The sequence below is a fragment of the Astyanax mexicanus genome, chromosome 4 (genome assembly GCF_023375975.1).
Source record: "Astyanax mexicanus isolate ESR-SI-001 chromosome 4, AstMex3_surface, whole genome shotgun sequence".
Classification (NCBI taxonomy): domain Eukaryota; kingdom Metazoa; phylum Chordata; class Actinopteri; order Characiformes; family Acestrorhamphidae; genus Astyanax; species Astyanax mexicanus.
In genome coordinates, this window is record NC_064411.1 from 3635772 (window position 1) to 3661730 (window position 25959).

At 35.5% G+C, this 25959-nt stretch overlaps 4 protein-coding genes across 6 annotated transcripts in view; 2 read left to right on the forward strand and 2 right to left on the reverse strand.

Moving 5' to 3' along the window:
* The window catches only part of LOC125801347 (zinc finger protein 271-like), a 773213-nt gene that overhangs the window by 572974 nt on the left and 174280 nt on the right, over nucleotides 1-25959 (reverse strand). The window lies entirely within an intron of this gene.
* The window catches only part of LOC111194581 (zinc finger protein 239-like), a 693226-nt gene that overhangs the window by 572974 nt on the left and 94293 nt on the right, over nucleotides 1-25959 (reverse strand). The gene's annotated exons all lie outside the window — the stretch shown is intronic.
* LOC111190112 (zinc finger protein 271-like) overlaps nucleotides 1-25959 on the forward strand; it is a 119959-nt gene that overhangs the window by 88059 nt on the left and 5941 nt on the right. Inside the window, exon 1 of one of the 2 annotated variants that reach the window (XM_049477706.1) lies at nucleotides 5821-5854. The exons of the other annotated variant lie outside the window; for it this stretch is intronic. The gene's annotated coding sequence lies outside the window, so the exon portion shown is untranslated. Of the gene's footprint in view, nucleotides 1-5820; nucleotides 5855-25959 lie in introns of those variants that run through there. 2 annotated transcript variants of the gene reach the window in all.
* LOC125801432 (zinc finger protein 239-like) lies at nucleotides 9478-11480 on the forward strand. Its single transcript, XM_049478168.1, has one exon. The coding sequence runs from the start codon at nucleotides 9615-9617 to the stop codon at nucleotides 10482-10484; it is 870 nt and encodes a 289-aa protein (XP_049334125.1). The 5' UTR covers nucleotides 9478-9614; the 3' UTR covers nucleotides 10485-11480.

Genomic DNA, 25959 nt, shown 5'->3' on the forward strand with positions numbered 1-25959 from the left:
ATTACTTTTATTTTTATGCCTTTCAGTAGTTTTAAAAGCAGTACTTTTGTACTTTTACTTAAGTAAAGGTTTGAGTTGATACTTCAACTTCTACAAAAGTATGTGTAAACCCCAGTATCTATACTTTTACTTGAGTAATGAGTGTGAATACTTCTGACACCCTTGGTTGAGGCATTCTTAGGTTATTAAGCTGTGATTTTAATATCACACTTCTCTATAAGGCTGGGTATCAAAATGGATACCAAAAAGGCACAGAGCAAAATGTTACTTTGCACGAAACGCGCATAAACACGAAGAGCTTGCGCAGTGCGGTGAAAGCAACCCCGACGGCGCCCTGTCACACACAAACTGAGAGAGCGCACAGAAACACAGATCATTCCAACTGTTCACACACTGCTGCTGCACTGAAATCTCTCAGCCACTTTGAAATATTGTGAACAATATTATACCCTGAAATATCGTGCCATATCACCCACCTTTTTGTTTGTTTTTTTTAGCAAAAGAAAAATTCACATTGTTCTCATTTACCGTTATATATCTACTAGAGACTCTAGAGATTATATTTGTCCAGTATCATTTATTTTACTATAATCCTGGATATATGGAGATATTTAGAGTGCATCATTAATATCCTGACATTGTGGATCTTTGACTGTTACAAATCTGAAAAAATTGTTGTATTATTTAATATCTCAGTAATGGGTGTGCCATAAATCGTATTAAATAATATATGGCAAATATAAAATTAAAAGTTCATTTTGTTGCAGTAGTGTATTCTTGAAATATATATATTTTTATTTTAGTGTTTTGTCATATTGGCAAGAGCATCGTTATGGTGAAAATACATAACTGGTACCTTTATTATGTATTAAAAAATTATCATAAAATACATAACTGGTACCTTTACCTAGGTAACTAATGTTAGCTACTGGTTTTAAAAAAATCTGGTAACTTAGGCTAACTAGCTAACGTTAGCTACCGGTTATAAAATGCTTGCAACTTTAGCAAGCTAGCTAAAATTAGCTACCAATTTTTAAAAATGCTGGAATCTTTAGCTATTAAGCAAATTTTAGCTACTCTGGCAACTAGCAAACATTAACTAACGGTAATAAAACGCTTGCAGCTAGCTAACATTAGCTACCAACTATAAAAATGCTGGTACCTTTAGCTAGTAAGCTAGCATTAGCTACCTGTTATAAAGCACTTGCAACTTTAGCTAGCAAGCTAACATTAGCTACTGGTTGTAAAGCGTTTGCAACTTTAGCTACCTATCTAAAATTAGATACCTGTTATAAAGCGCCTGCAACTTTAGCTAGTAAGCAAGCATTTGATGCAACTTTAGCTAGCTAGCTAAAATTAGCTGCCTGTTATAAAAAACCTTCAAACTTTAGCTTTCAAGCTAACATTAGATACTGATTAAAAACCCGCTGGTAACTTTAGCTACCGAGCATCTGCAGTTAAGACAGAACTGAATAAATAAATCAAAATAATTATCATTAATAATAATAATAATAAGAAGAAGAAGAAGAAGAAGAAGAAGAAGAAGAAGAAGAAAAATCTTAACAAAAACAATAGGGTTCTACGCACCTTCGGTGCTTGAACCCTAATAATAGGATTAGCTGATATTCTATAATTCTGCTGGTACAGCTACAGACAGTGGAGGGAAAACTGAGCCTCGTGTTAGTCTCACTTAACTTCTAACAGAAGAGAGAAATAAGCTCATAAACTCTTAACTATTACCTAAATCAGTGAATTCTCTACAAAAACACTTTTTAATCTGTCTTATACTCGAATTAATAGCAGTATTTTTAACTTAAAACATGTTTTTAACCACTATTTACTCATAAAACACGGAGCTCAGCACCTACCCGCAGCACAGAAACACACAGACCGCTGCTGAGGTACGGTGGCTCAGAAAGACCAAACGTAGCCTAACTGCAGTTCACCACTAAACAGCAGGGGCCGCCAAAACTTCATTTAACAGCATTAAAGTGCCTCATTTTATAAAGTTCATCTAAAACAAAGGTATTTTATTACTCTGTTACACTTACAACAGTAATAAACGCTGTAAAATCTGTCCTGGTTCTGATCCACTATCAGTCTGAACCCAGAAGCAGATCCATGCTGAGACTGGACCACTGTGTGTTTGGAGACCCTGATTTTATGACGGATCCAGATCAGATTTAACCCACATTTATCTCAGATTTAGTTCCGATTTAACCCACATTTATCTCAGATTTAGTTCAGATTTATCTCAGATTTATCTCAGATGTGTCTGTGGGTCAGAGTCAGACTGCTGAGCAGAGCTAGGAGAAGATCCAGTGCTGGTGGTGTAAATGCTGCACATGCTGAAGGTGGTGTTGGTGTAGGAGTGAATGTAGAACAGCGTGTTGAAGAAAGAGAGAGATAGAGAGATTGAGAGAGAGAGAGAGAGAGAGAGAGAGAGAGAGAGAGAGAGAAAGAGAGAAACTTCTCACATACCTTCCGTAGTTCAGCTGATCCTGCTCTTCCTCCGGCGCTGCGGGAGGAACAGATCCGTGACTTTCCCGTCAAAATAAAAGTCTGCTTGTAAAAATATAAAATTTAAAAAGAAGCGAGGAGAAGGTCAGGAATGAAGTGGAAGTTTACTAGAAAAAAACTTGCTATTTTACTGTAATAATAAACAATAAAAAATGTAACAAATGAAAGTAAAAACAAATCCCACTTTAAACCATTACTGTGAATTATAGTTTCCTGCTGGTTCTTACCTGATACTTTTAGTTATAATAATAATAATAATAATAATAATAATAATAATAATAATAATAATATTAACACTGCAATAAAGATAAGGAATATAAATACAGGACAATACAGAAGAAAATTAACATTGACATCACTTTTTGAGCAACTTTACATTGTTAAAAAAAAATACACAGTTTAACAACCAGCATCATATATTATAGACAAACTTCTAAAAGCTACCGATTTTTACTATTTGTCTAAAATAAAACATTCTGTCAGTAACTCAAAGAAATGTTTTTCTTTATAATGCTACTTTTATTAAAGAGTTGTGTCCTGATTCAGAATATATTGATAAAGTGTCGGCGCAAAACTGTCTTTTCCAGCAAAACTAGTTTTAGTACAATTTCCTACATTTTCTTTTATTATCTATATTATTTTATGTGTTTCAGTTTAAAAAAGCTTTTGATTAGTTTTATACTCATTATTTTCTCAAACTAGTTTATTGTATTTTATTTACAGACTCAAAACTGATTTTTATAAAATTTTAATGGGGCGGTTATTTTGACAGAAAATCTTTTTGGATTCTGGCCAAGTGTTGCTAGAATCACAAAGGTCCTCTCCATGAAGCTCAGCCTCATCCGGGTTATGGAGAGCCCCGCCCACTCCTAAAACTCTCATTTAAAACACTGTATAACTACTTATCTTGGGTTTTCCTTTAATTTAACAAGTAGTAGAACAAAGTATTTCACTAAAATAGGAAATAAAACGTACCTCTATATTTCCATTTTCTACACCTAATCTTTTATTCAGTAGATTTACTAGCATTACTGCTACTGATGCTGGAGTTACACACAGAGCTCATTTAAAAGGATTAGAACTGCAGTTTATAAGCTTTAACAATTATCTCTGTGGTGATGAAATAGTTATAGTTGTTCTGTTTTTTTTTTCTATATAGTTGTACAATTTTTATTCTATAAAGTATTAAACATTTATAAAATACAAATCCAGTACAAACATTTTATCTAAAATTCATTTAAAATATTATGGTTACATTTTATTTGCATTTACCTTCTTGATGTCCTGCAGGTTCTTGAAAAGGAGATCGTACTGCAGCAGATCTTGTTTGTTGCTCACCTTGTCTAAAGTCTTACTATTTATGTATTCTGTATATGTAAAATCACTCTGTGACATCTCAATGGACCATCCTGATTTCTGTATAGAAGGGTACTTCACACTTATAAAAGCATTTGAAATTTCATATGCAAATATCAGTTTCAAACTAATTAATTGTAAAATAAATAAGATTTGTTAAAGAGTTTATTTGTTTATAGAATTATAAAAACTTTTTTCAGCTTTTATAATATGAGTCCAGAAAGCATTCTCATTCTACTTCAAAATATGAGACTATTTGGGCCAGATTAAATCTGGTTCTGTGTAGAAATATAAGACAAAGACCTCTGGTTGCTTGAGTCACTTAAAACTACCCAACAAATAGCACTTACCAAATTTTACTCAAAGGTCAGAACTATTGTTAAAGTAGAAATTGTGACATTTCTTTTCAACACTTTCTTCAATACAAAGATCCATTAGAACTAAGAAATTTTCAGGATTCTTTCAATATGTAAGAGTGCTTTACACCAAGAAACCCTATGTTAACAAATGATTCTTAATATGCTTAGTTATATTGGTATATAATATAATAAAATCATGTAGTCCATATTTAATTTAAAATAAATAATAAACTTTGATTACTAAAAAAAATTGAACCAAATAAGGTGAGCTTTCACTTAATTGATCAATAGTACCATTTTGACCACCCCAAATAGAAGCAGTTACTCCTTGTATTAAATAATCAATGCTTTACTTCACTGTGATGGTCACCATGGATATTCAAACAATTTTGTACTGACAAAATTTACCATGTAAGTTAACACTGTTCAAAAAAATTAAAACATTTATACAACCTTTTTAACACTGTATGTAATAAATGCCAAAGTTGTACCAGATGGACTCAATGTTGATGGTAAACTTCAAGTGATGGCCCAACTTGTTTTTACCATCCTATTAACAAATAAACTCTTAAACAAAATCTTATTTATTTTACAATTAATTAGTTTAAAACTGATATTTGAATATGAATTTCTAAATGTTTTTACAAGTGTGAAGTACCCTTCTATACAGAAATCAGGATGGTCCATTGTGATGTCAGAGAGTGATTTTACAGGGAGTAGGTGTGAATGACCTCAATTTATGAAAATCTTTCAGAATACATAAATAGTAAGACTTTAGACAAGGTGAGCAACAAACAAGATCTGCTGCAGTACGATCTCCTTTTCAAGAATCTGCAGGACATCAAGAAGGTAAATGCAAAGAAAATGTAATAATACAATTTTAAATGAAATTTAAATGAGATTTAAAAAGTGGAATCAATTTCACAATTGGTACAACGACACTGACCTTTCCATAATAATTAGTAAGTGCTATTTGTTGAAGTTGTACAGGAGCAATCAGAGAATCTCTATAGAGGAAAAAACTATCTGAATCTCAAGCCTCTCAACAGTCTGAAATGTATAAAAACATAAAAAAAAAATATTCTATAAAGTATCAACCATTTATAAATTATTACTTTTAGCAGCATAACAATTTATAAATGTTTGATCCTTTTTAGAATAAAACATTCAATCATTTCCTCAAAACAGAACAACTATAACTATTTTGTCATCGCAGAGATAATTATTAAAGCTTTTAAACTGCAGCTCTGTGTGTAACTCCAGCATCAGTAGCAGTAATGCTAGTAAATCTACTGAATAAAAACATTAGTCTTAGAAAAATGGAAATATAGTGGTACGTTTTCTTTCCTATTTTAGTGAAATACTTTGTTCTACTTTGTAAAATTAAAGGAAAAACCCCAGAGAAGTAGTTATACAGTGTTTTAAATGAGAGTTTTAGCTGATTAGCTCCATTCAGCTCCATGCATTGAGGACTCCCTCGCGGGCTCCCTCTAGCGGTGATGGGGTATAATGTGATATAGCGGGGGAGGGGGCGGGGCTCTACATAACCTGGATGAGACTGAGCTTCCGGGGTCTGGAGCTGGAGCGGAGGAAGAGCGGGATCAGCTGAACTACAGAAGGTATGGAGAATCTCTCTCTCTCTCTCTCTCTCTCTCTCTCTCTCTCTCTCTCTCTCTCTCTCTCTCTCTCTCTCTCTCTCTCTCTCTCTCTCTCGTTTACAGATCATACACAGGATAACGGAGCCTCACACTTCTGCCTTCCCTCCCCCACATCACTAACACACACCTGAGATTAATCTGAACTAAACCTGAGATAAATCAGTTCTGTGGAAATTCCTTCTTAAGTCTGTGTGATAAGTCTCTACTCATTTCTTAGTTACTCTAGTTCAGATTGTTTAGTTTAGTTTAGTTTCAAAATTTCCTTCTACTAAATCCAGTTTCACAGTTGCTGGGAAGTCATGTGACTTTCCCGTCAAAATAAAAGTCAGCTTGTAAAATTTTAAATTTAAGAATGCAGGAATTAGTGATTTTAGTGATTATAGAGAGGAGAAGTTCAGGTAAGAAGTGGAATTTTACTACGTAACATTTATTGGCTCACTGATTTAACAGAAAATTTGCTATTTCACTGTAATAATGAACATAAAAATTACAATATATTTAGCCCCGCTGTTATTAAGAAATTCCAGCTAAACCATTACTGTAGAATACAGTCTCCATACAGTGCTTCTTTAATGATACTTAAATAAATAAATAGTTAAATGACTCTTAACAAGACAGTATCACATATTACTAAATTACCAATGTTAAAAAATGTAGTAGATCCTGTTAATTATGATATGAGTCTTCAGTTAAAGGAATTTTAAGCACGTTGTAAGCGCGGTTAATTGATGTAAACTTATTGGTAATGTTATCTGCATTTAAAATATTTTGTTAAACATATATAGATGTGTCAAACAATGTGATTTAATGTTTAACAGAAGTAACACTATAAAGAAAGATATATTTAATTCAGCTGCTGACAGCATGTTTTATACTGTACTATTTCACAATCGTACATTTTAGTACCTATTTTATTATATTTACTATATTATTTCATGCATTTATAAGTTTGAAAAACCTTTTAATTAATTTTAAACTTTATCAAACTACTTTATAATATATATTTTTACAGATATAAAACAGAATATTATTACATATTAGGGGGAATTTTATTTTGACAGAAAATCGTTTAGGATCACAATAGGCCATCGCAGTTGTGTAGTCATTTTGTAGTCGGTGACATGTTGTTGTTTATGCCCATATTTGGGGTTTCATGTCTGTACTGTTTTTGTAAATGGCAAAAATGAACAGGCCATTCAAAAACTCGCCTCTATCTAAAGCTGGGCGATATGGCCCAAAAAAAAAATATTTTATTTATTTATTTTTTTTATCCGATTTTCGATTTAAACAGATTTTTTCCCCTACTAAAAATATAATTAAAGAAATTGTTAAAAACTAGTTTTTATTTATTTAGTTTTCACTTAAATGTCCCCTTTGTGGTTAAAGTGCTACGAGAAACAAACAAAAAACAGAAACAATGCAAAAGATCTGGTAACTTTTCGAAAGCTAGTTTAGGTACTGACACAATGCACCCTCAAACTTAAAAAATAAATAAATAAACCCATCCTCAAAGAACAAATAGAAAGAAATAAAATGGTACCCTTTTTGATAAAACTTACAAAATAAAAAACAAGTACAATTAAATATGCTATTAAGTAAAAACTTTTCCCAATTGGGCTTGAATTGCAAAACAAAGCTTTTAAATAAGTGCCAGTGTTCTATAAAATGAGATGATATTTTCTCATTAATATGCAAAAAATCATAAACTGTAGTGCTTACAGAACCTGGTACGTAGTTGGAAGATGTGTCAGGGACAGTTGCTTGTTTTACTTTGGATGGTGTGCTAGCTCACTCTGAAGTACAGGAGCCCACAGGGGAGCTTCGGTGGTCAAAATTAAAACTCAGAGAAAATCGATTTTCATAAAAACACATTGTCCTTAACTGTAAATTAGAATTAATCAAAAAATCAATTAATAGCCCAGCTCTACCTCTATCACATTCTGTGCTAAATACATATGTTTAGGACCCTGTACGTTTTATTCTGTGTACATTTTCCTCCTGGACATCACTGGATCCTCTGTATTACGAGATCGTTTAAGTGTAGTAATTAGATTAATGCTAGAGTTTAGCTAATGCTACAGTGCACTGAACTGACCTCACAACATAGCAGCACTGAATGTGGGGGGAATATCAGAGATTAGGGATGTCCCGATCCAGCTTTTTGAACTTCCGATCCGATACCGATATTTATTTGCACTTCCGATCCGATACCGATATCGGCCGATACCGGCCTATCCGAGCATGTATTAATGTTTAAAGTTATTTAGCCAACGTACTTACTGTTGTCAAACTCATGTTGAAAAGCTTTTTACTCTTGATAACAAGTAGCCAGCTGAATAAGGTGTGTTTGAATAATTAGGTGTGTTTGGTTGGTAAGGAGAAACTGACTTGTTTATTTAGCAATTAATAAACTCAAAATAGACAAAATAATAAATAACAATGAGAAATGGCGACAGTAAACCAAGGCTTAAAAAGCCATAAGTGCAAATAATATTGTAAATTGTATTTAAAAAAGCAAAACACACAAAGTGAGTAGAAAATAGTCTATTAACAGCATCAGTACTCTTGAGTGCTGTACTCATCAGTGCTTTTGAACAAGTGTAAACCAAAGCTTAAAAAAATCAGTGCAAATATTGTAAAATATTTAAAAGCAAAATGCCTTCTACTCCCGAATCTCCTCCACACTTTGCTGCTCCAACCCCATCTACATACTCCCTTCAATTCCAACTGTTTGCCGTGCCTGCAGTCCGAGCATGATGGGGAGATTCTTTTTATACAAAGACGAGCATTTCAGTATGCTCAGGTGTCAGCCTGCTCCTGTGTTAGTAATGTAACCATAATATAATAAATATTTTGTATAAGCAATTAAAGCTAAATTTTCTAAATAAGCTACGTTTCACACAGTTTTACCTTTTATTTGCATAAATAAGAAACATAACATGTTTCATAAACTTCTTTATTTGCAAATAATTGTGAAATCGTGAATTGTGAAATAATTGTGATCGAACAACAGGCACTCTGGTTTTATCCTAGAACTTAAATAAAAGTACTCAGGGAAATAGGAAACAAGTATTTTCTTAGTACCAACTTTAAATCATTTACTCAGAAACTAACAAAAGTTTAAAACTTTTAAAAAAGTTTAAAAAAAGAGGGGGAAACATAAAGCAGCCTCTGGAGAACTCCCAAGGAGGCTTTAAATAAAACCTAAGGATTTTTTTTCCTTTTGATTTACTTTTCTTTCTTTTTAACAATCTAGGAAAGTTCTCAGCTTCTAGTGGGACCTGAACTGAATTTAGACTGTCTGTTTGAACAGTGGGCCACCCTTATAAAGGCATTAAACAGGTGTCAGCCTGATTATTGCAAGTGGGAAAAGGTGGCCTCCCTCTAGTGGCTGGAGGACCACCAGCGCCCCCTTACACTGTGGACTTCGACTGGGATAAAAGTACAGAAGCTTTTATGGTAATATGAAGATGTCCCAGTAGTTTCATCAGTATAGTGTAACTGATTTAGGCAGTTCTCTTAAGTTAATTGACCTGCTTTTATTTTAATATTCAATGGCATTTTTCTTTGTTTTTTCCAGAAATTAAAATATTCTCCTTAAATTCATCACCAACAACCGGGATATTTAACAAGAGCAATGTTAAACTGCTGAAAGAGGTGAAGCACAAGTCATCCAAAAGAATCTCCAGAACATACACAAATTGTTGCATTTAACAGACAAATGAAGCCAAGTCCCGACATGGAGAAACATCGTCACTCTGTCAAGAGTTTTACTAAACAGAGTAATCTCAAAAAACACCAGCGCATTCACACAGGAGAGAAACCGTATCACTGCTCTGACTGTGGGAAGAGTTTTACTCAACAGATTAATCTCAAAATACACCAGCGCATTCACACAGGAGAGAAACCCTATCACTGCTCAGACTGTGGGAAGAGATTTACTGCACAGAGTACTCTCAAAATTCACCAGCGCATTCACACAGGAGAGAAACCGTATTGCTGCTCAGACTGTGGAAAAAGTTTTAATCAACAGAATGCTCTCAAACTGCATCAGCGCATTCACACAGGAGAGAAACCGTATCAGTGCTCAGACTGTGGGAAGAGTTTTACTGAACGGAGTAGTCTCAAAATTCACCAGCGCATTCACACAGGAGAGAAACCATATTATTGCTCAGACTGTGGGAAGAGTTTTACTGAACCGAGTGCTCTCAAAAAACACCAGCGCATTCACACAGGAGAGAAACCGTATTACTGCTCAGACTGTGGGAAGAGTTTTAATCAGCAATGTAATCTCCGAAAACACCAGCGCATTCACACAGGAGAGAAACCGTATCACTGCTCAGACTGTAGGAAGAGTTTTACTCAACAGATTAATCTCCGAATACACCAGCGCATTCACACAGGAGAGAAACCGTATTATTGCTCTGACTGTGGGAAGAGTTTTAATCAACAGAGTACTCTTCAAATACACCAGCGCATTCACACAGGAGAGAAACCGTATGATTGCTCAGACTGTGGGAAGAGTTTTACTCAACAGAGTAAACTCAAAAAACACCAGCACATTCACACAGGAGAGAAAACTCCATCTTAGATCAGTTTGAAGGCAATTAAAAGGCAAATCATAAGTCTTTCGGACACAAATGTTTAACCTTGTCAATAAACTGAATTTAACAATGGATTTTACAGGTTCAGCAAAATTAATCTTAATCATCGATCATGTTTATTGAATTCCATGTTATGTTTTCTTATATGTTCAATATTCCAGGACATTCTTCGTGAGACAGAGCTCAGCGCTTAGGGTAGTTACGGGAGGAGTTCAGTTCTGAAGAAGTGAAAAAACTTAGTCTTTAAAATTTAGTGTGATAAATGTGATAGTTAGAGTAGGATTCTTAGCTGGCAACTAAACATTTGAGCCAAATCTTCAGAGCTTATGATTTGAATGCTTTTAATCTCTTTTCTAGTTTATGCAGATTTCATTATTTCTATTAATTTCTAGTATCTCTGTTTTCACTCTGTGGAAGCCATCCTCAGCTCCCCAAGCTTAGCATAGCTTAGCTTAATGCTATTAACCGCCAGGCCCATCTGTATGAAAGAAGAACTGAAAACACCACCTGAGGAACTCCAGAGAGTGCTCCCAAAAGTGAGACCCAGAGCCACAGAGAGACGACACTGTGCCGGGTGCTGCTGTGTGGACCGGAGGAGCATCCAGACCCTGCAGAGAGACCAACAAAATCCTTTACAGAGGTTAAATAAAACGCTCCATCTGTAGTTCCCATACTGAAATCAACCTCCTCCGGGCTTGTGTAGCGCAGTAAGGTTGCAGGCTATGGTTCAGTCGTTCAGATTAAAAATCTGTTACCATAGAGGGATATTTGGTTGTTGTATTACTCAAGTTTTATACTCGCTTATCTTTTCCTTATTGAATATTATATCTTGCTTAAGGTTTTTTAATCTTCAAATTTACTAAGAATATCCAAATCATGTAGTTCCTTAATTGTTTTTATCCACTACAAACTATTATCTTTGTATTGCTTCACCTCTATATTTACTCATCTGTGTGTTTTTAATAAAAGGATTTTATATTGCAGATCTTCAATCTCATTGTGTTTTCTCAACATATGTTTTACATGAAACCTATAGGCCTGAGATTTTCTTGTTATTATTTGTTAAATACTCAAAGGTGCCCAACAGAGAAATCCAGTGTGAAATGTATTTGTGTTGAAGTGAAACATAATAGTCAATTTTAGATTGAAATTCAGAAAGAAATATATTTTAATGGTTCAGGCTTAAAAGGGTTAAATATACAATTACTTCCAAAGGTAGAGTAGCATGTGTTTAACTTGTATTCCTATGTTTATAAAGTTGTTTTTTTTATTGTGAATGCTTGTGGGTTGTGTTGTTTCGTTTTTTTGAAAAGCACAGTCATTCACCAACTACACTTAATTACCAAATTCTATATTTGAGATATTGACCATTTTTATTAGTAGCTAGCCTTGCTAAATATCCAAACACAGCATTTGCAATTTTACTGACCAAATGAATGAAAAGATGGTGGTGAAAAAAAGATGAATGAAAAGATGGCTGCGCGCAGTAGTGCAGCGGCCTCTCACGCGCTCCTACCGAACACCCTATTTTGAGCTGTTTTTTTGCCGGTTCTGAACCCAACTTCACGTGCCCCACGCGTGTGAGCTGTAGCATAACTGAATTTTTGAGGATTAAGGACAGTTTGGTCAGTAAAACAGCAACTATGGACAATAATACCTGAGCTTCACTGGGAAGACTACAGCTCCTCCGCGCTCTCTGACCATATATCTATCATGCTGGTCCCCACATACCATCCCCCGCTGCGACGCTCCAAACCCACACAGAAGACCATTACTGTGTGGCCCAGTGACGGAGACGCTGTGCTGCAGGACTGCTTCGACTGCACCTCCTCTCTGAATGTCTGACTCGTTGTTCTTGCTGATGAGGCCAACAACAGTTGTGTCGTCAGCGAACTTGACGATGTGGTATGAGCTGTACTTTACAGTACAGTCATGAGTCAGCAGAGTGAACAGCAGTGGACTGAGCACACAGCCCTGGGGGTCGCAGGTACTCAGTATGGTGGTGCTGGAGGTGTTGTTTCCAATCCTGACTGATTGTGGTCTCTCAGTCAGGAAGTCTAAAACCCAGTTACAGAGGGAGGAGCTCAGGCCCAGCAAGCTCAGTTTTCCGATCAGGTGAGGGATTGTGGTGTTGAATGCTGAACTGAAGTCGATGAACAGCATTCGAACATAGCAGTTTTCCAGGTGGGTGAGAGCCAGGTGGAGCGCAGTAGACATGGCATCATCTGTTGACCTGTTTGGACGATGCGCAAACTGCAGAGGGTCCAGTGAGGAGGTCATTGAAACTGGACAACAAGCTGTTAACTGGAGTCTCCAGACGTAATCATATTGATCAATTCTGTCCAATCACATGTCAATTGCATAAATGTATAACTGCTTGGATAAAGTCTGAAGGGTTCTCTCTCTTCCTCGAATGGCTTTAGTTTATTTCTCTCTTTTTCTCTTTATTTCTCTCTGGGTTGTGAATGTGTTGTTCTATCAAGATTTTAGTACAATATGTGTTGACTCGATGATGTACTTTGTCTTTTCTAATATATATCCATTGGCGTAGAAACAGGTGGTTTTGTCCGCCCCCAAAAATGATATCGTTTCACTCAGATCAGCTGTACTTTTTATGAGGAGACAGACCGGACCAATCACGGAGCCGGTTCAGGTATTAAGTCCCGCCTCTCAGTAGAAACAGCCAATCAGCTTGCTGGTTTTGCGGCGCGCGGCGGAAGTGTGCGTTGGGGAAGCCCCTCCCCCTCACTGTGAGATTTAGCAGCGAGATTGGGACACGCAGCCGCTTCAGCTGATCTTAAAACAGATCTGGATATACGGAGATTTTTCTAAAAGAAAGGTAATGGTAGGCTAACCACTTCGACTGTGATTATGTTTCTGATAGCTGGTTAAAAACACACGTCTTTGAATCAGCACACAGTTCAAAACCCACTGTGATTAATAAATTGCAGCTGTGTTAGTGAGTTACCTTAACTTTGGAATGAGCTAGATTGGGAGTCAAGGTTAAAGAAAAAAACAGCTATATATGTATTGTTCAACTTGACCTGTACCTGATCAGCTAATCACTATTTCACTATTAATTTAGGATTACAGGACTTACTCTAAGCTATAATGAACGAAAATACATTTAGCTAACTAGTTATCTAGAAGCTGGATGTAGTGGATAGCCAGAATGTAGTACAGTACTTTATGTTAGTAGTTTAAAGCAGTTTCTTAACCCCGATCACTGCCCTTAAAATTGTGTGTTTTCCAGCGGATTTATCTGATCAGCATGTAAATAACACAAGCAGATGACACAACATAAATACAGGTCAAAACAAAGTACTTACATTGTCATCAACGCACACATACACACAAAAAGGGGGTACTATTTCAACAAGATGCTGGAGCAAACGGCAAGTGTCTGCCAGCCAAGCACACTGAAACTTAAAGTCATGCATGCACGCAAGTGTGTGGTATGTCGCTGACGTCACCGCGCTGACTCCAGCAGGGAGTTTTCCACAGTAACTGTAACGTGGAGTAACATGTTTAGGCTGTAAAATCACCTTATAATAATAATTTACTTTTAATTAGTCATTAATTAGTAATTTCCACAAATGTTGTTCTAGGAAACTGTAGGGTGGGCTTGGGTTCATATTGGCAAATGTCCCCCCCCCCCAAAATCAAGCCCGCTCCTACGCCCTTGTATATATCTATTCGTTTTTGTTCCTTTTATCTATATCTTTAATGCTGAAACTATTTTTTCCAGTAAACTTTAATATATTTTAAATTCTAAGCTCTGACTCATTGGTCATCTTATCATGTTCTGGGATTTCTCACATTCGAGTTTTATGTAAGTCATGCTGTGGCAAATTACCCTACAGTTTATTAAATCATTAATAATTAAACATTTATGATTGACTGCATCTGTTGACTACATGATAAGCTGATAGATCCAGTGTTCTGTCGAGTTGTGCTACCCTTTTGTGTATATTTAAAGGTAAAAATACAAAAGTAGCACTAACTCTCAGGTCCATAACTGAGAAAATCCCTTTTCCCAAGATCTTCTTGAAGTAAATGGAAGGTTGTGCGTTTTTTTGCAAAACTTTGTACATGAATCCATCCTCCACCACAACAAAACTCTGCCAATGTCCAGAGACTAAATTAGCATCAGCGTGACCAAACACACTGCTCCAAAGAATCTCTAGAGAGGACGATACCCATTTAAGAATCTCTTGCAGGTTTGCCGGGTCACACCCAAGTGAATCCAAAATGAATGGATTCATATGAAACAATTAAAAACAGCTAATTAGATGTAGAAAAATGTAATTTTACAAAATACTTTCCAAAATCAATGGAATGCCCTGGCCATGTGGATAGTTGCTATTTTTAATTCATCATTCACCCCCATTGATTGAGGCCTTCTTAATTAGCAGCACTTGTGTCCCCATTTTAAACTGTCTGGGTGGAAACAACGCCACGCATCTCTACCAAGCAATTAAAAAAATTATATTTAGATAATTTTATATTATTTTTTATTATGTTATATTTAATCAGTGCTAAGTGTTACATAGACAGAACAATAACAGCAAAATAGCCCCACTTATTTCCAAAACAGTTTAATATTATGGTTTGTTCTTCCAATCAATCAACAAATAACATTTTTGCATATGGATTGTTAAATCATGGGTAATACAATAAATTACGGGAAACATAATGAATAAAAATAGTATAAACATGTTATTTTGTATGTTTGTGTCACGTCTGTCTGTAGGCAATTTTGTTCCTTCCACACTAAGCTCCAACGGAGGTTTGCAGTCTAACAACTACGCTACCCAGAACGCATCACACTCTGACATCACACACACACCTACTCACGTGATTACCTCAGGGTATTTAAGGACGCTTCACCTTCACACAGGTTCCGCATATTGCCTGGTTTCTACCACTTTACAAAGCATTTTCTACTCTGTGTTTGTTTTTTCGTGTATGACCTTGCTCTTTGTTTTTTCGACGCCGATTTCTGCCTGTACCTCTGATTGTGGATTTACTGCGTTTGACCTGGACTGTTTAACGTTTCCGATAATTGGATTTTCTTTGATGCTGGCTTCCTCGTGTTTGAACTCTGGACTGTTTATGGTATATTCGTATGTGGATTCTGTTTACTGGTGATCTGATTTGTTTTGTACAACTACCCTTTTCTCTGCCCAGTGATTTAATAAACAACCCATTTTAACTGTATCCACGAGTGTCTGTATTCTGTGCACACCATGACAGTTTGTGCTCTTTTCTTTACACAGAATGTTTACGCGGCCGACGACGCCCTACAAGAAGGAGTCTCCCATCCGGGTGAAGTGCATAACCAAAGTCCTGGTGCCCCGGGCAGAGGGTTGGCAGGTGGTGGATGGCGCGGTTGTAGCTACTGCAACTAAGTAAGTGGCTACGTGTGCGCTCTCTGATGGGCAACAATGTATTGTCGCCCATCTGAAAAATGGATTGTTCATTAATTGATGGACAGTCCTACATTATTAAGAATTTCAATCTAACTACTCGCTATGGGGAGATGAAGCTATTCTTCACCTCTTCTACTGTAGTTTAAATCTGCAAGTCTTCCTGTGACCACTGACTTAGAGGCATGGTGGGACGTTGCTGTCCGCTAGCTCTCCATTAAGTTTGAGGAGCCAGGGAATGGTGAACAGTTCTACACAGTGGAGAGCAACATCATTCGGGTAAGTGCTGTGCAGAGGTGGTAGCAATACACAAGTCCCATATGTTAGTGACAGTGCGACAATACTTAAGGCTGGACAATAATTCAATACTTTAAAATCACTGATTGTCTCCAATAATGTTTTTGAAATTTTTAAACGAATATATGCTTATAAAATATTGGCCTGGAGTTCTAAGTTCTAAACAAAGATCCTCCAACTAAAAAATATTCTTAAGTTGCATTTAATATTTACAGTATCTGTTACTGACTGTATGCTAGAACTGCGTCATTTCTGCCTTTTTGCTCAGCAAAAACTAAAACTGACCTAATGAAAATACTACAATTGTAACTTTAAACTAGATAAATTACACTGAGTAATAATGAATAATAATGAGTAATTCATTATTCCACTAATTTTCAGTTGTGTTTTTATGTTTTAGTTGAGTGCAACTCAATTAAAAACAACGAAAGATGGGTCTGTGCTGGTGCAGGACATCTCATTGCAGTGTGCAGACCAACAGTATGATGTCACTCTGTGGAGGGAGTCGGCCACAGAGGGAATATGATTGGGACAGCCAATTATCCTCACGCACCTTAAGATGGAGGTGCAGGAGGGTAAATTTAATTCAACCTCCCAAACTACGGTCAAGGTAATTTTTTATATTATTAATGTTGTTCTTGTCATTATTATTAACTATATATAAACACAGACATGTACTGTGTTTTTGTTGTGTAGAAGGGGACATTATTATTATCACCATTATTATTATTATTATTTTTATTTGTGGGTAGCACCTTTTGCATAGAAGCATTGTAAGTGTAAAAGAACCTGAGTTAAAGTTAATTCAGTTTCAGAATTTCAATTAAATAAAAATTTATTATTTATTTACAAGGGCGTAGGAGCGGGTTTGTTATGGGGGGTGGGGGACACATTTGCTAATGTGAGCCAAAGCCCACCCTATAGTATATATATATATATATACATATATATATATATATATATATATATATATATATATATATATATATATATATATATATATAGTGTCAGAACAACATTTGTGGAATTACTTTTAATCACAAATAATCATTTTTTTCTGCATTATGTTTCTTATTAGTTACATCCAAGTAAAGGTGACTTTACAACCTAAACATGTTACTCCACATTACATTCACACACACATATATATGCAGTTTTCAGACCTAAAATAATGCAAAAAATTATAGATTATATTCAAGAGGTTAAATATTAAATGATATATTTATATATATATACATAAAATTTATTAATTTATGCACCTATTAATATGCCATACCATATGTCTGTCTTTGTTAAAGAGCATAATTTAAAGTATTTCAGCATGAAAGCAGGTATTTGTAATGTGTTAAACATCCTGAATCATTACTACATCTCTGCTGTAACAAATCAAACCGTGTGTAAATCGGGTAAAAGTTGGTAGAGTTGTGAATATTATAGGTTTATTAAACTCCTTCCTCAGTGTAAATTGGGGGGTGCAGGGTTACCCAATCCAAAATGGCGGCCACGCTGAAACGTCAGCTCCAATAGACGACCACCTTTCAACATGCTCACTACTCCGAGCTGCAGAGACCCATGTCTCAGGACAGCAGCAAAAGTTTCAAGAGGAGCTCGGTTTCCGCCATGTTGTTTTCAATTAAATTTATTACCAAATTATGTGTAAAACGAATTACTATTGTTGAAACATACATTATATAAAATATATATTACTTATATGGCTTTATTTTTACAAAAATAAATAATGAAATGCAAAAAACAAAGGCCCATCTCAAGTAAACAAACAGGTCCAATGTAAATGTGTATATTATTTTCAAATGTGCAACTCTATACAGTGAAATAAACAGCGCTGAACACCATCAACAAAGTGTCACTCAACAAAATAAAAAATAATAATTGTGCAAATAAAAAAAATCAAGCATCCAGGTGATGTTTTTTGAAAACTTTAGCAAAGATTGACATAAAAAGGAGCTCATGTTTGAGGGTTTGATTGGTTTCTGTTATGATCTGCCCTGTTGTGGAAGAGGGAGCTGATGTTGCTACAAAACACAGTTTATGTGAGATCACATGTGTAAGGTGTGGGTAGATCAAGCACTTCAATGTTGAATGCTCTTTTTGTCAATCAGAACGTGAATCATCTTTTTTTATGTTCCATTGTATCTTAATTCTGGCAAGACTTTTCTTCTTTCTTTTTAAAGAAAACTAAAATCTCTGTAAATGTGAACCTTGGTGATATATATGTTTTTTTTCATACACTGATCTTGATTTTAAGTATATTATTAATATTACTATTTTATTGAGTAAATACTACTATCATCATTGTAAATACTTGATTTGATATCTTCTTACTGGAGTTTATTCCACTTTTGAAAACCTTTAGAGAGCTAATAATAAGAAATGTCTAAAAACTGTAAGAGTTTATGAGGAGCTTTCACTGTTGCCTCTTGTTAGTATTTCTCTATTTCTATCATTAGTTTTCTTCCTTAATGTATATTTTTATGCTGTCTTCTATTGTGGTTTATATGTATCATCATAAAACTTTAATCTATACATTTATATATATATATATATATTGGCTCACTCTCTGAAGTCAGCGCTTGTCGTTTATTTCAAAGAGCCGGCTAAGAGTCTGACCCATCACTACTAATAACTACAGTGCCGTAGTTTAACACTTTATTGTTGTGCTGTTGTACCAGAAAAGAATGTAGACTGTTAAAACTTACTCCTATCACCATGTTCTGTGTTACAGGAACCAGAGTCACTGAAGATCACAGTGGAGATGGAGATCGTGGGAATCTCCACAAAAGGCGATGAGACTGTTCTCCTCAGTGACACCATGGAGGAGTTCAGCGTTCCCGCCACTGTGTGGAGTGGTGACGTTAAAAGTTGTGAGGGAAGGGGAGGTCATTTTAAACATTGAAAGCCCACTTTTTAATGAACCATAATGTGGTAATTTGACAAGTTTTTGTGTTCAGATTGTAATATTTCTTAGCATGTTCTGTTAGGGTTTTTTGGGGGGGTGAGGTTGTATGTGTTTGTGCTTTTGATTTTTGATTGTGTGTGTTGTGTTTAAACTAATTCAAAATAAAATGTGTTTAATTGTTTTATACCTGTCTTTTGAATTTAAACACATTCAATTAAGCTTACTATCCTTTCCTGCTAAAACAAATATTCTATGGTTTTTATATTTTTCTGCTGGTTTTGTGGTGTTTTGCAGTGTTTTTCTAAAGGTTTTTATCAGCCCTTTTAAACCTTATGAAAGTATTTTTTTATAATTGGCATTTTTCAGAAAGACATGTGCTTGTGGTTTATGATCATAACTGTTTCTGCTTTTAAGAGTTTACACTGCTGGGCTGAAGATATACTAAACCATAAAGAGGCATATCTGTGCTGCACCACCATTTATTCAATGGTATTTGGATATTAGCATTTAACCAAAAGTTTTAGAACACAGCTCAATCAGCCAAAAGTATTGGCATTCCACCATTTAGCCACAGGCAGTAGCTTTTATACTGTTTGTAACAAAACAAACGATAGTGTGATATAAACTTCGTCCAACACTGTATTGGATGATTTACACTTATGTATGTACAGGCTCACAAATCTATTTCTTTATTTTAATAGTTCCTATAAATGTTTTGTTACAGATGCACACAGCAATGAGACGATATAAATAATAGTTTATGCTAGACGTTCATTATCTTTAATGTCTGATTTGTAAACCACATTATCACATGCACTGTATAAAACTATTCGCCATTCCCTGGTTCTTAAAAGTTTTTATTAAGGACGCAGACAGCGCGGTCGGTGCGGGAATTTTTTTATTTTTTCTCCCCTGCCTTCATCTTCAGGTGGGTCAGAATCAATGACTTCCCAGAGCAGATTTATTCTTTGTCTGATTTCTACCTCAGAAGAGTGTCAGACTGTTTATAAACAAATACTCAGCACAGAATTTCAGATTACCACACAGCATTTTCTATCCAATAAGTAATCACTTAGGAATGTGTCTGATTGACATCCCAAAAACCGCACCGTCCACCAACTGTTGGTCCTCTGCCCGGGGCACCAGGAGTTTGGTGATGCATTTCACCCGGATGGGAGACTCCTTTTAGTAGAGAGTCGTCGACTGTGAAAACATTCTCTGCAAACAAAAGAGCACAACGGACTAAATATAAAATATTTGTTATGTTTCACCTAATTTATTGTATTACCCATGATTCAACTGTTCATATGCAAATATTTTATTTGTTGATTGGTTGGGAGAATAAACCATAATATTAAACTGTTTTGGGTTTTGTGGGGCTATTGTGCTGTTATTGTTCTGTATATGTATCGCTTGGTACTATTTAAATAATATGAAAATAAATAAAAATATATCTTTTTTAATTGCTTGGTAGAGATGCGTGGTGTTGTTTCCACCCAGACACTTTAAAATGGGGACACAAGTGCTGCTAAGTAAGAAAATATCTATTTTAATTATTTTCATATATATTTTTATTATGTAATATTTAATCAGTGCTAAGCGTTACACAACAGAACAATAACAGCAAAATAGCCCCACTTAGTCCAAAAACAGTTTAATAATATATAGTTTGATAAAATATTAGAATATGAACCGTTTAATCATGGGTAATACAATAAATTAAGTGAAACATAATGAATTAAACAGTATAAACATGTTATTTTGTATGTTTGTGCTCTTTTCTTTACACAGAATGTTTTCACGGCCGACGACGCCCTACAAAAAGGAGTCTCCCATCTGAGTGAAATGTATCACCAAACTCCTGGTTTCCCAGGCAGAGGGCTGGCAAGTGGTGGACGTCGCGGTTGTTGCTATCAAGGCCGTTGGAGTGGGTTTGATATTTTTTTGGGGGGGGGGGGGCTAATATGAATTAAAGCCCACCCTATAGTGTCTTAGAACAACATTTATGGAATTACTTTTAATCACAAATGAACCATTTTTGTCTGTATCTCTGTTTGAGGGACAACAACACCCCAACAGCCACAATGGACAGTCGAGGGGCTGCACGGAGAACCCTGCCAAGCACCAGTGAACTACCAAAGTCCACCAGAAGTCTCAGAATCTCCTTATCATCTCCTAACCTATGTGGCTCAAGACAAAGCAACAACCCCAACACATGGCTACACAGAGAACTGAGAGCAGCAACACAAAAAAGGCTTCGTATTCCTGCATCAAAACAAAATATCTGAGCTGATCAGAATAATTATGGCTGCAACTGACAATCAAAATACTATGCACAGTATTTAAAAGTACAGTTGTCTATGCTCTCTGGCTGGGTACAGTAGGTGGCGCTTTATCTTGAAATTCATAATTTCTATTTCATTTTTATAATACTTAAGAATACATAAGAATATGTAAGTCTTGATATCACAATCTTACCTATATTGTTTACATCTTATATATTACCTTTATCTGTTCTTTTTCCAATCCCCTTTATGCAAAATTATAATCAGTAAAAATGTTTATTTGACTAAATTGGAATTAAAATATTTTTTACTGATGAAGCAATGGAGCAAATTTGGTTGAATTCTAAAGCCCAAAACCTTGGCTAAATTGTGGAATACAAATACTTTGGCTGAGAAGTAGTCCAAAAACTTTTGGTTAAATGGTAAAATTCAAAAACTTTTGGGTAAATGCTTACGTGCAGTATCTCTCTCTCTCTATCTCTAGCTCCCTCTCTCAGGTGAGCCATGGGAGAGAGTTGTGGGTGGAGACTACAAAAGGACCTGAACCAAGATGGCCGACAGAGAGAGAGAACCATGGGGTATGCTTTAAGGCCAATGCGCTCTTGTAGCCTAATTTTATTGTATTACTTCTCTGATGTGGTTAACTTAATCCCTCTTTTTGGCTAAAAGACAACTCACTGGTTTGGCTGTACCACCTTGGGTATGCTAACAGGTAAAATAGGTGCACCTGTACATTTTTACATCATGTAGGAGTTGTTTGTATCGGTCCCTAGGTAAGAGGGCGGGTGCTACCCCTTGTATTTAGGTTATTAGTTAGGGAGTATCTTTTCTTTATATTCTTTTTGTACTTAATTTGGCTTTAGGTAGTTTAATATGGTTATGTTTTGTTGTGTTCTTTTCTGTAGCACCGTCCATAGTTTACATTTCCCAGAGTGGTACTTTCTTTGTTGTTTTATACAGCATATGTAAATAATGGTTTGTTGTATGTGCAAATGAGTGGTGGGAAGCTAAAATTAAATCAGATTTTTGTACCGCTATTTACTGCCTGTTCTCCTCTTTCTTACTTAAACTCTGCTGGCTTTTTGACTTAGGATAGCCATGTGTTATGTTCTCCATATTTTTCTTCCTAGACACATGTGGAGGATTTTAACACTTAAATCTAAAAATGTTTGGTTAAATGCTAAAACTTTAGATGAAATGCTAAAATCTAAAAACCTTTGGTTAAATGCTTAAATCCAAAAATATTTGGTTAAATGCTTAAATCCAAAAACGTTTGGTTAAATGCTGAAATCTAAAAATGTTTGATTAAATGCTGACATCTAAAAACTTTTGATTACTAACTGGTTGCTAGGCGGTTGCTATCATTTCTAAAGTGGTTGCTAAGTGGTTGCTTGGTAGTTGCTAACGTTTTCCAGGTGGTTGCTAAGCTGTTGCTATCGGTTGATAGGCAGTTGCTATCATTTCTATTGTGGTTGCTAGGCAGTTGCTAACATATTCCACATGGTTGCTAGGCAGTTGCTAACAAACTCCATATGATTGCTCAGTGGTTGCTAGGCAGTTGCTAACGTTTTTCAGGTGGTTGCTAAACTGTTGCTATTTGATTGCTAGGCAGTTGCTATCATTTCTAAAGTGGTTGCCATGCAGTTGCTAATGTTTTCCAGGTGGTTGCTAAGGTGTTGCTAACTGGTTGCTAAGCCCTGGCTGGGGTGCCGGGGTGTCCAAACTTTTGATCAGTATCTGCTCCATACAGCAGCTCCTCCAAACACACACAGTACTGGAAGAGCAGGGGAGAGAAAGGCCCCCCATTCATTCCTATGGGGAAACTTCGTACGACAATTGTAAGAAAACGTCAAATCGTCGAAATTTCCGTAAAGAACGTCCGATTTTTGTCTTCATATCTCAAAAATTGTGACCTATGTGGATGTTCAAAGTTGTCCCCTATTCATTTCCTATGGGGAAAAAAAGTGCACGTTTACGAAGTTTTTACGAAAAACGTACAATATATCGCTTAAAAAGCACAAGCAACCTAATCGGGTATAGGTCCTACGATACTGCTAAATTTAGTATTTCTACGTCACAAGCTGTAGGAGGAGATAGTGATTAAATTTTGAGCGCAGAATAAGATAATAATAAGAAGAAGATTACGAAGAACAGTAAGTTGACTTTTCCAAGCAAACTTAATAATAAAGTACACAGAGAAACAGATACAGGAATACAGAGTGTCCTTTATGATCAGCGGAGCTAAAAAGATGCTCAGTGAGTGTATGGTCATAGGTGTATGGTGTATGGAGCTGGTCATAATATTCTGACTTGACTGTGTATAAAATGGTTAAGGGTAAATTAAATACATTCTTCCACAAAACAAAATTGGTACCACATTAAAATAAGACTTTATAAAGGGTTTATACATGATTTACAATTAGTTTATTAATGGTTACTAATTAGGTTGTAAATGCTTTAAAATCATTAATAATCAGTTATAACACATATATAGAAAGGGCAACAATATAGATGGCTGTGGGTTCATTATTTCATAACAGGTCATTGTTGCCCTTTCTATATATGTGTTATAACTGACTATTAATGATTTTTAAGACATTTACATCCTAATTAGTAACCATTAATAAACTAATTGTAAACCATTTATAAACCCTTTATAAAGGTAGTCTTATTTTAAAGTCGTACCACAAAATTAGTCCCCTGTATGGTTATAGTGTATTTTCACAGCATTATTTAACACTATGTTTTTCATAGCTAATTTCAACCCGGATGCAAGCCACTAGAGTTAGAGCCTGTTCCTGTTGGTGAACTGATCTTAGAAGAAGAGGGAAAGCACCACGAGGTGGCGCTGTGGAGAGAGGCAGCACTGGCAGAACTTGCCCTCTCGCTGCTTACAGAAATTACACATCTGAATATTGTGAGGTAAATTATTACTGCAGCTGTTTAAAGGAGGTGGTGTTAATGTTGTTATGGTTGTGTGTTGAGTTGTTTCAAGGGCAAAGCAAACTCACATTGTTATACAAGATGTACACTGATTACTTTAGATTACATTAAAGTGTCATTTCTTCCGTGCTGTCCCAGGAAATATTGACAAATGAGAAATACTGTAATTTTTCGGTATTCAACTGTCTAATGGTGAAAACTGGGGGAAATATTTTTACTTGCAGAAACCTGAGAAAAAAACAGAAGAGGGATTGTGGTGGTTGGAGTCTCTGTGGGAAGCAACACCTCTCTCCTTTTGACAGAAGATATGGAGGAGCTCATCGTTCCACACAATGTACTGATCAGCTAATTAAGCGCCTTCCAATCATCGTAAACATTTCCTATGAGGGAGGCGTTATTTGTTCTATTGGCAGCCCAGCTTTTACAGAGGCATAAGGCCTTAAAAATGTCTTTTCACATACTAATCCAGTTCTAATCTGACCCATAATCTGTTTGTTTTTCCATCCCCTGTTTTCTCCTTTTCAGTTTAGGGGAGAAGTTATATACATGGACTTCATTTGTAGTCAATAACGAGTATAAACTTTTGTTGAATAGCCCACCTCCGATCTCCCCCAACATTCCGAAATACAGTGCGATAGTTTATATACACAGATAGTTTATATACACAATACCTTCAGCTAGTCAAGCCACAATAAGTCAACTGACAAGAAATGCTTAAAAATGCATAAATATTATAGAGATATTTTCAGCAACAACTGGAAAGTCATGCATTTCCCCGACATTAATTTTCAGACCTTTCCTGGCTTAACTACGACAAGGAACTGTGTGTATAAGAGTGCTTTAATGAACTAATCTGTAGGCACTGTGTGTATAAACAGTGTTTTTAATAAACTATCTGAAGGTACTGTGTGTATAAGAGTGTTTTAATAAACTATCTGTAGGAACTGTGTATAAACAGTGTTGTAATAAACTATCTGTAGGAACTGTGTGTATAAACAGTGTTTTTAATAAACTATCAGTAGGAACTGTGTGTATAAACAGTGTTTTTAATAAACTATCAGTAGGAACTGTGTGTATAAACAGTGTTTTAATAAACTATCTGTAGGCACTGTGTGTATAAACAGTGTTTTTAATAAACTATCAGTAGGAACTGTGTGTATAAACAGTGTTTTTAATAAACTATCTGTAGGAACTGTGTGTATAAACAGTGTTTTTAATAAACTATCTGAAGGTACTGTGTGTATAAACAGTGTTTTAATAAACTATCTGTAGGCACTGTGTGTATAAACAGTGTTTTTAATAAACTATCTGAAGGTACTGTGTGTATAAGAGTGTTTTAATAAACTATCTGTAGGTACTGTGTGTATAAACAGTGTTTTTAATAAACTATCTGTAGGAACTGTGTGTATAAACAGTGTTTTAATATACTATCTGTAGGCACTGTGTGTATAAACAGTGTTTTTAATAAACTATCAGTAGGAACTGTGTGTATAAACAGTGTTTTTAATAAACTATCAGTAGGAACTGTGTGTATAAACAGTGTTTTAATAAACTATCTGTAGGAACTGTGTGTATAAGAGTGTTTTAATAA

Coding starts and splice junctions, on each gene's coding strand:
- LOC125801432 (XM_049478168.1), top strand. CDS start 9,615: ATGAAGCCAAGTCCCGACATGGAGAAACATCGTCACTCTGTCAAGAGT.